This window comes from Penaeus monodon, chromosome 39, assembly GCF_015228065.2.
Source record: "Penaeus monodon isolate SGIC_2016 chromosome 39, NSTDA_Pmon_1, whole genome shotgun sequence".
NCBI classification, from domain to species: domain Eukaryota; kingdom Metazoa; phylum Arthropoda; class Malacostraca; order Decapoda; family Penaeidae; genus Penaeus; species Penaeus monodon.
In genome coordinates this window covers 31031469-31041468 of record NC_051424.1, presented here as the reverse complement: position 1 = coordinate 31041468, position 10000 = coordinate 31031469, and the positions used below count along the sequence as shown (strand labels likewise).

The 10000-nt window shown below is 36.9% G+C and overlaps 1 protein-coding gene across 1 annotated transcript in view; it reads left to right on the top strand.

Annotated features, from left to right (window-relative positions):
• Nucleotides 1-6507: 6507 nt before the first annotated feature.
• Nucleotides 6508-10000, top strand: part of LOC119597418 — a 5685-nt gene continuing 2192 nt past the window's right edge. The window contains exons 1-3 of the mRNA XM_037946990.1: nt 6508-6629; nt 7394-7583; nt 9488-9711. Of these exons, the coding sequence (XP_037802918.1) occupies nt 6615-6629; nt 7394-7583; nt 9488-9711 (429 nt within the window). The 5' untranslated portion in view covers nt 6508-6614. The remainder of the gene's footprint in view (nt 6630-7393; nt 7584-9487; nt 9712-10000) is intronic.

Sequence of the window (10000 nt, the reverse complement as noted above, 5' to 3'; positions counted from 1 at the left end):
GAGGGTGGGGAGTGGGGAGAAAATGGGGCTAGAGGGGAGCGGTAGGGGGAGAGGGGGATAAGGGGGGTATTGGGGGAAGACGGGGAGAGGGTTGAGGAAGAGAGGGAGGGAGGAAGGGAGAGGAGAGGGAGAGTAGCGAAGAAGGGAGGAGTGCATAGATAGAGGAAGGAAAGGAGGAAGGGAAGGGAAGGGAAGGGAGGGAGAGGAAGGGGAAGGGAAAGGGAGGAGGAAGGAAGGAAGAGGGGAAAGGGAAGGGAGGGGAGAGGGAAGGGGAAGGGAAGGGAGGGGAGAGGGAAGGGGAAGGGAAAGGGAGGGGGAGAGGGAAGGGGAAGGGAGGAGAGAGGGAAGGGGAAGGGGAAGGGAGAGGAAAGAGGGAAGGGAGAAGGGGAAGGGAGGGAGAGAGGGAAGGGAAGGGAAAGAGAGGGGAGAGGGAAGGGGAAGGGGAAGGGGAGGGGAGAGGGAAGGGGAAGGGGAAGGGAGGGGAGAGGGAAGGGGAAGGGGAAGGGGAAGGGGAAGGGGAAGGGAGGGGAGAGGATAGAGAGCAGGAGGAAAGGAGGTTAAAGGAGAGAGAGAGAAGGGGCAAGGGAGAGGAGAGGGGAGAGAGAAAAGGGGGAAAGGGAGGGAAGAGAGAGAAGGGGATAAGGGAGGGAAGAGGGGAGAGAGAAAAGGGGAATGGAGGAGAGAGGGCTTAAGGAAAGGGAAAAGAGTGGGGAAAGAGTTTAGACGGAGGGTGGGAGGGTAGCAAAACGGGTGTTAGAAGTTGAAAGAAGGAGATGAGAGAAAAAAGGAGAGAAAGGGAGACGAGGAAAGAAGGGGACTATCATTTAGGGAGGAAGAAGGGAGGAGCAGGGAGAAAGGGCGATGTAGGGAAGGGGAGTGGGAAAGGAAGGAGATAGGTAGGGAAAGAGGAAGAGGGGAGATGGGTAGGGAAAGAAAGAGATGGGGAAGGGAAGGAGAAGAGGAAGAAATAGGGGAGAGGGGAGGGAGGGAAAGAGGACGTGAGAAGTAGATATAGAAGAAGGAGAAGAGGAAAAACAGTCAGAAAAGGAGAAAGGAAAGCTGATAATAATGTGGAACGTGCATAGGGAAGGAGGAGGAAGAAGGCAAGGGGAAGGGAGGGGTAGGGTATGGGTAAGAAGGGAGAGGGGAAAGGGGGAGCGAGAATCGAGCCAGATATACGTGTCACAATCATCAATTTCAAGAGATGGTTCGATCTTACATTAATTTCTCTCTCATTCTGTGTGTGTGTTATCATTTTTTGTTATTGTCATTATCATTATCTGCATTTATATAATCATCACACACACACACACACACACACACACACACACACACACACACACACACACACACACACACATATATGTATATATATATATATATATATATATATATATATATATATATATATATATATATATATATTGTATATAATGTGACTGCGGTAGCTACTACTATCACTATTATTTTCTTCCTACAAGTTTTAAGAATCAGAATAACTTTTTATATACTCCTTTTGGGCTGTAAAATCTAACAATTCCTTATCTGATATAACTGCACAGAATTTTTTTTTTAAAGAAACCTCCTCGTTTTTTCAGAACAACCAAACCACAATCCCCGTCTAAGGGAAACTAGCCTACTACACATCGACCCAAATAAAGACCTTCTGTTGTTCAGTTTACAAGGCACTTCCCCGCTTCGCCTGACCCAAATCCGCGCAATAGGAGAGCTTCCGTCCCGTTAATTTTCCTTTTGCGAGGGGGATAAGAAGGAAGATGGGAGAAGGAAGGAGGAAAGAGGAAGGAGGAGGCTAATTTTCCTCCTGTCGTTAACGGGACGGTGTTAAGACTTAATGGCACCTTTTTTGACGTCACGGGAAAACTGTACGGAAGGTGAGGGTGGAGTGTGTGCGAGGAGGTGGAGATAGGGGGGGGGGGTATATGAAGAGGAGGGGTGAGAGGGGGGCGAAGGTGGGGTCTAAGGAGGGGGCGGGGTTAGGGGGAGGTCTTGGGAGGAGTCGGGGTCATGGAGGGGGGGTAGGTGGCACGTTCTTGATTACTCGCGGGTGGTATGTGTGCCCAAGGTCTATATATACACACACACACACACACACACAACATATATATATATATATATATATATATATATATATATATATATATATATATATATATATATGTGTGTGTGTGTGTGTGTGTGTGTGTGTGTGTGTGTGTGTGTGTGTGTGTGTGTGTGTGTGGGTGTGGGTGTGGGCACGCACGTATTTTATTATTATCATTGTTATTATTAACATTATCGTTATTATCGTTGTTATTGTTAATATTGCTACAATTAATTTTACCGCAATTATCGTCCAGTTATCAACACTACAATTGCCATTAACTCTCATCTTCTTCATTATTAATATCATCATAATCATAATCCGCATTATCGCTATCATTAATACCACTAATATAACGGTAATCTTTGCTGCTATCCTTCTCTTTAAATGTTTATTGAATAAACCTCAAAAACTAGAAATTTATTTATACATCTTCATTGAAAATAAAAATAAGATAAAAAAAAAAAAAAAAACTTGCATCGCTTGTTGCTATGGTAACAGGAGTCGCGATAACCAGGTAGTGGAGGGAAGAATAGTCACTCTGTGTCACTGGGGTAGATAGCTTATGTCATATGCTGTTGGTTTTAGCTCTGTTACTATTATTTTTCGTTATCTCCAATTTTATTTATCATCGATTCTTATTAATATTATTGCCATTAACGTTGATATTATTAGTATTACTAGTATTATTATCGTTGTTGTTACTGATGTTATCATCAACAGTATTATTATTACTTTGTTTTTGTTCTTGTTATCATTATTGCTATTATTATATCTATTTTTGATGTTATTGCTATTATACGATTATATAATACTAATAATGATAATAAATAATCATTATTATTTTTTTGCTACTATCATTATCATTTTCATTTTTCTCATCACTGTTGTTCTTGTTATTATTATCATCATTATCGTTATTATTATCATAATCATTAATATTATTATTGTTATTATTACTGTGATTATGGTCATCATTATTAGTTATTATTATTGTTGTTGTTTTGTTGTTGTTGCTGTTGTTGTTGTTGTTATTAATATTATCACTATTACTATTATTATTATTATTATTATTATTATTATTATTATTATTATTATTATTATTATTATTATCATTATTATCATCATCATTATCATTATCATTATTATCATTATCATCATAATTATTATCATTATCATTATTACTTTTATTATTATCATTACCTTTTTTATAATCAATTTATAATTATCATCAGTTCTTGTCATTACCAAACAATAATCGTTATCATTATACAGTGTCAAAACGCTGACACGAAAAAAAATAATTTTGTTGTTATTGTTATTGTTATTAATTTTGCTGTTATTACTGTTATTGGTTATCATCGTTGTATTATTATATTGATATCATTATCGTTACTATTTGTATCATGTTTTTTTTTTCTTGATTTTATTCAGTTCTGTGATAATACATATGTATAATTTTCAATTTGTTTTCTGAAGCGTTTATTCATCTGTCCGTTCGCCCACGTGTTCGTATATATACACACCTACACAACACACCTGAACACCTCAATGCATTGGCCACGTTTGACACCTATATGCAAATTTCCCCAGCTTTGCATATCCGTAATGATTATCTTGTAGCATGAACAGTGTTATAGAATTTTATATTGCTATATTGTGATATGTTATATTCTTTATCATTACTCTAAGAATATCAATATAGTTGTGGTTCATTATTATTATTATTGTTGTTGTTATTATTATTATTATTATTATTATTGTTGTTATTATTGTTATTGTTGTTATTATTATTATTATCATTATTGATTATTATTGATTATTAATTATCATAACTATTATTACTATTTTTTTATGAAGAATATTACCACTATCATCATTATTATTGTTACTATTATTATTATCAATTATTGCAATTTTAATACTATTGTTATCATTATTATAACCCTTATTATTATTATTAGCTTTATAATTACTATAGTTCTTATCATTATTATCATTATTCTTATCATTATCATAATTATTATTATTATTATTATTTTTTTATTATTGTAGTAACAGTAGTAGTATCATCATTATCATTGTCATTGTTATTCTCGTTATAATCATCATTGGTATTACCTTTATTACTAATATCATTATGATTGTAACTATAGCTATTGTTATAAATATCATGATCATTCTCGTTAGTAGTATTTGTAGTAGTAGTTGTAAAAGTAACATTATTACTGTCATTAGTATTATTACTGTCATTATTATAATCATTAGTTATTACTATTATTATCACTATCATTACTGTCACTGTTATCACTTTTAGCGTTACTGCTTTTATTATCATCATTGTTATCATTAATACCATTATCATCGGTATTATTGTTATGATTATTTTAGTCATTATCATGATCGTTTGAATAATCGCTATAATTAACCCTATCATGATTCACTAGCATATTGACTAACAATAATGTATTTTTTCCGTTTTTGTTATCACTGTTTTTATCAGCACTTTCCAAAGTTTATAATATTAGAATAAAAAGTTCGTCTCATCTTTACATATCAAGAGAATATTAATGTAAATTTATCTTCATCATTTCGTAGTATTTTAGCATCTACATGTTATCATTATGGTTGGTGTATATAATATCATCACCTATTTCTTTAGTACATGCCTGTTAACTTATTATTAGTAGTAGTAGCAGTATTTTTTGTAGCAGTAGTAGTAGTAATAGTAGCTGTAGTTGTAGTAGTAGTAATAGTAGTTGTTGTAGTAGAAGTAGTAAATAGTTATTGTAGTAGTAGTAAAGTAATTGTAGTTATAGTAGTTGTTGTAGTTTTAGTTGCAGTATTAGTAGTAATAGTATTTGCTGATGTTATTAATAATTTTATTTTAATGCAGAATCTCTTAATACTGTCATAAGCAACGGTAGTTCATGCCTGTATAAGGAATGTAAATATGTTGTTGTTACGAGCCGGGGCATTGTACTACATATCATGTCCAAATATATATCGTAAAATCGAAATTGCTCTGATATTATTGTTAACAGTGTTATTACCATTATAGATATTATTATTATTATCATTATCATTTCTATTATCATTATCATTAATAATATTAATTATATTAAGTTATTATTTTTATCATTATCATTATTGTTATTATCGTCATCATTATTGTCACTATTGTTATCATTGTTAATGTCATTACTACTAATCATCATTTTGATTACAACATCCCATGTTATTTTTAGCATCATTAATAATACCATTATTAGAGATGTTACTGTACTAATTTACACACACACACACACACACACACACACACACACACACACACACACACACATATATATATATATATATATATATATATATATATATATATATATGTGTGTGTGTGTGTGTGTGTGTGTGTGTGTGTGTGTGTGTGTGTGTGTGTGTGTGTGTGTGTATGTATGTATGTATGTGTGTATATATATATATATATATATATATATATGTATGTATGTATGTATGTATGTATGTGTGTATATATATATATATATATATATATATATATATATATATATATATATATATATATATATATGAGCATGGTTCTTGCTTATGTTTTATTTATATCCCCATGATGTTAATATTCCATTATATAGATAGACAGATAAAGAGAGAGACAAATGAATCCTGGATTAAAAAAGAGGATATCATTCCTTACTCTAACGGTAGCATTTAGTACATTCAACGCATCCTTAGATAGTGATCCAAAACATAAAAAAAATGTGACATGTACAAAATAGAGGTGTGAGTCATCCCTCTTTTTATGAATGCATATATGTTTATGTGTGTATACATGTGTATGTAGGTATGTAGATACTTACACACACGTATGTAAAGGTACGTCTGTTTATACATCTCTGACACACACACACACACTTATATATTTTTTATTTTTTATCCAGCTTCTCTCAGCTGACCAAAACAAACACCTGTACTTTGAACTCGGATCAATACAGGAAGGTTTCAGAATCGGGTGTTACCTGGTCGAACGTGTCTGCTGATTTATCATTAGGAGGTGAAGCGACCACAACCACCGCCTCAGGCTAGTTGGAGGGGATGTGGTTACTAAGGAGGGTGGGGTGAGATAGAGGGGGGGGTTGGAGTGGGGTGAGGGAGGGGGGGAGAAGATGAAGGGACAGTTGCCTATCCTGGCTGAAGAATATTTTTACTTGTGTTTCGTTCATTTTTTTTATTGGTTTTCGGTGTCTTGGTGTAAGGCTTCTGTATTCGAATTCAAGGAGAGGCATAGTCGTAATATCGTGTGTTGGTCGTCTTTTCTTTTGGCCTTTAGTGGTTGAGTCGTAGCGTTGGGAGGCGTGGTATTCGCCCAGGATAAAACCCCGTAGGACGTGGGATCCGAAGACCTCTGGCAACCGTTGACGGGGCGTCATATAAATAGGCGGACGTCGACTCCAAACAGTACACAACATCAAGCGGTCTCAGTCCCAACCTTACAGCCAAAATGAAGTGGATTTTTGTGAGTTAAATTGTTATTTTTTTTGCTTGTTTAAAAAAAAATGGTATTGGCATTATGTGGTGCATAGAAATAGTGAATAATTAGTGGGGGTTATGTGTTCTATCAAGTGAGTTTTATTCCAAATCGTCAAGAGAAGAGAGAGAATTTGCTTTGGAGTTTTAGAACTTGGTGTCATGTCCCCCCTGATTAGGCCTACCTGGCGTTCCTTTTAAATTCCCTTTTGGACCAGGAAGTGGAAAAAAGTTAGCGACAAGGAATTCACTCACTCGTTCTGCTTGACCAAATGTTTGCGTTGTTCGGTTTTCAGTCAACTTAATGCATTCCCCTTAATATTTGTTTCTGTCAATTTGTTTCATTTGCTGTAGGGTTTTTTTTATTCTGTTAATTCCCCAGGGGTGAATGCCTTTTCTTTGAGTTTTAGTATGCATTACGCAAAATCACCACATGATATATATGAAAACATTTTTTTTTTATTGAAATAGAAATCAAAACGTATGAATAACAAATAACTAACCATCCTCCTCTCTTTCTTTCCCTCCCATCCCCACTCCCACTTCCAACCTTCCCCCTCTTCACCCATCTCCCTTCCCACCTCTCCCCCGCCCTCCCCCTTTCCCTCCCCCCCTACCTCCCTCCGTCGTCCCGAACCTCCCCACCTCCCCCCTACCTCCCTCTCCCCCTACCTCCCTCCGTCCTCCCTTTCCCCCCTCACCCACCCTACCTCCCTCCGTCCTCCCGAACCTCCCCACCTCCTCTCGAAACAGGTCGTCCTGGGGGTCTTCGTCGGCGCGGCCTGGGGAGCACCTGTCGCGGAAGAGCCCCTGTTGGTGGTCGTGGAAGATGACGCCCAGCAGTCTCTGGCTATCATCAACGCCGACCAGCAGCAGCCGTTCGTGCCCATAGAGATCCCAGAGGACAACAACTTCCGTTACCTGACGAGGGACTTCGAAGGAGGTGAGCAAAAAGTTTTGTTGGTGGTGGGGGTGGTTGTGTTAGGTGGTGGTTGCGTTGTGTGGTAGATAGGAGAGGTTATTGGGGAATAGGGACCAGGGTTGTGGTGTGAAGATAGGAGCAGGAGGAGGAGGAGGTTTATTGGGAATGGGAGGGAGGTTTTTTATTGTTGTTGTAGATACTGGGGTTGTAACTGTTTGTTTTGTTTCATTTTGTTGTAGATTAAAGGGTTGTAAGTGAATGTTTTTTTCGGTATTGCAGATACCAGGGTTGTAACTGGTAAATATAGGGAAATCGATAAGGAGCGAATATACATATATATATATATATATATTATATATATATATATATATATATATATATAGATATATATATATAAATATATAGATATATATATATATATATATATATATATATACATATATTACATATATACATATATATATATTATATATATATATATATATATATATATTATGGTGTTATTACATGAAGGAAAACATGAGGAGGATTAATATACACATACAATACTGTGTTCATTCCCACTCGCTATTATACTCATGACAACGTTTTGATATATTGAAAGAGACCCATTTCAAGTACACAGATGGTTATAAAGCATATTTGGTGATATATAACATAACCACCATCATCTCACAAAACACGAGACTCAAACCATACCTGAGGGAGCGCCATACCTCTCCCTCCGCGCATATAAATAACCCACAATTCACAAACAGGTGTCAGTACCAACGAATGTGTTTGTGCGTGTGTATAATCCCGCAACGAACATATGCTGTACCTCACTAGAATGAGTTTAATGAGGGAGGGAGAAGCGGACAATAGGATTAGTGAAAAAAATGGGAGGGCTAGAGAACAGGTGAGGGATCTGGTGGCAGAGCGGCGGTATATAAGGGATTAGGGACAGGTGTTGGGTGGGGGGGGGGGAGAAAGGGTGAGGTCCCAGAAGGCCAGCAAACAACACTGGTCCTTCAGTACGTGTAGGGCTAGTTATCCTGTGAAATAGCTTGTAGTGTTGATTTTTATTATATATAAAGCATAGTTTCATACATTATTGTTGATGGTAAAACAGTCTTTCGTGTTGATGTAATTCGTAATTCACAAAATGTGTACGTTATGATTTTTTTTTTTTTTTTTTGATGGTATAGATATGGAAAGGAATACAAATATTCTTCTTAAACTTTCTGTATTTTTTGTTTTCATCTTTATTCCTATCGCCCATTCTAACACTGGACATTTTCACCCTTACGGACATCCTGTATGGTGTGAATGACCCCGAGTTTATAACCTATGTATTACAGTCTTGTAGGCAGCCACTCTTCACCCTTTTTTTCTTTTTCTCTCGTCCCTTTATTCTCGTTCTCGTTTCTCAATTTATCTCTTGGTTTGGCCTCCCTCTTCCCTCCTTTCCTATTTCTTTCTTTTATTCCCCTTTTCCCTCAACCTTTGTGTTTATCCTTCCTCTTTTCTTAATCTTCCTTCACCTGTTTTTTTTCCCTTATTTTTTCCTCTCCCCTGAATATTCTTTTAATCCCCCCCCCTCCTTTCCCTCGCTCTCTCTCCTCTCTTTTTCTCTTTTCTCTCTCTCTGTATCTTTATCTCTAGCTCTATCCCTCTCTATATCTATCTTTATCTATCCATTAATCCCCATCTCCCTCACTCACCCTCTACACCCCCGTTAAAACCATCAGTACCATACCATACCAAAAAAAGCAATAATAATAATAGATAAATAAATAAATAAATAAATAAATAAATAAGCAAATAAATAAATAAAATAAATAAAAGTAAATAATACTAATAAATAATAAGCAATAAATAATAAAATAAAGAATAACCCTCCTCCTTCCCCCTTCCCCCTGTGCCCCCTCGCCACCCCACCCCAGCCACCTACCAGTTCGGCTACAACACGGGCAACACCGTCGACGAGAACGGGGTACCCCAGGCTAACATGTACCGCCACGAGATGAGACGGCAAGACGGTACGGTTGTCGGACGGTACGGCTATGTGGATCCAGAGGGAGTGGAGCGTACCTTCAACTACGTGGTGGATGAGGATGGATACAGACTTCTGGAGGCCGGGGACTTGTTGGCACTTGATGTTGTGGAGGTGAGTAGGGTGTACTTTTTTCCACTTTTTTTTTTTTTTTTTTTTTTTGGGGGGGGTGTAAAAGGGAAGGCCGGGTGTGGTTTTTAGTGGGTGTAGGTGGCTCTTGAGTCGATTTATGTGGATTTGAGTGGATTTATGTGGTTTTATGTGGATTTATGTGGCTTTTAAGTGGATTTGTGTGGCTTTTGATTGTGGGAATGTGAAGTTATAGCTAAATTACTTTTTTTTTTATATACCTACTGTTATTTTCTGTTATTTTTATATTTGTCTGTTGCTCTTGGTGTGCAGG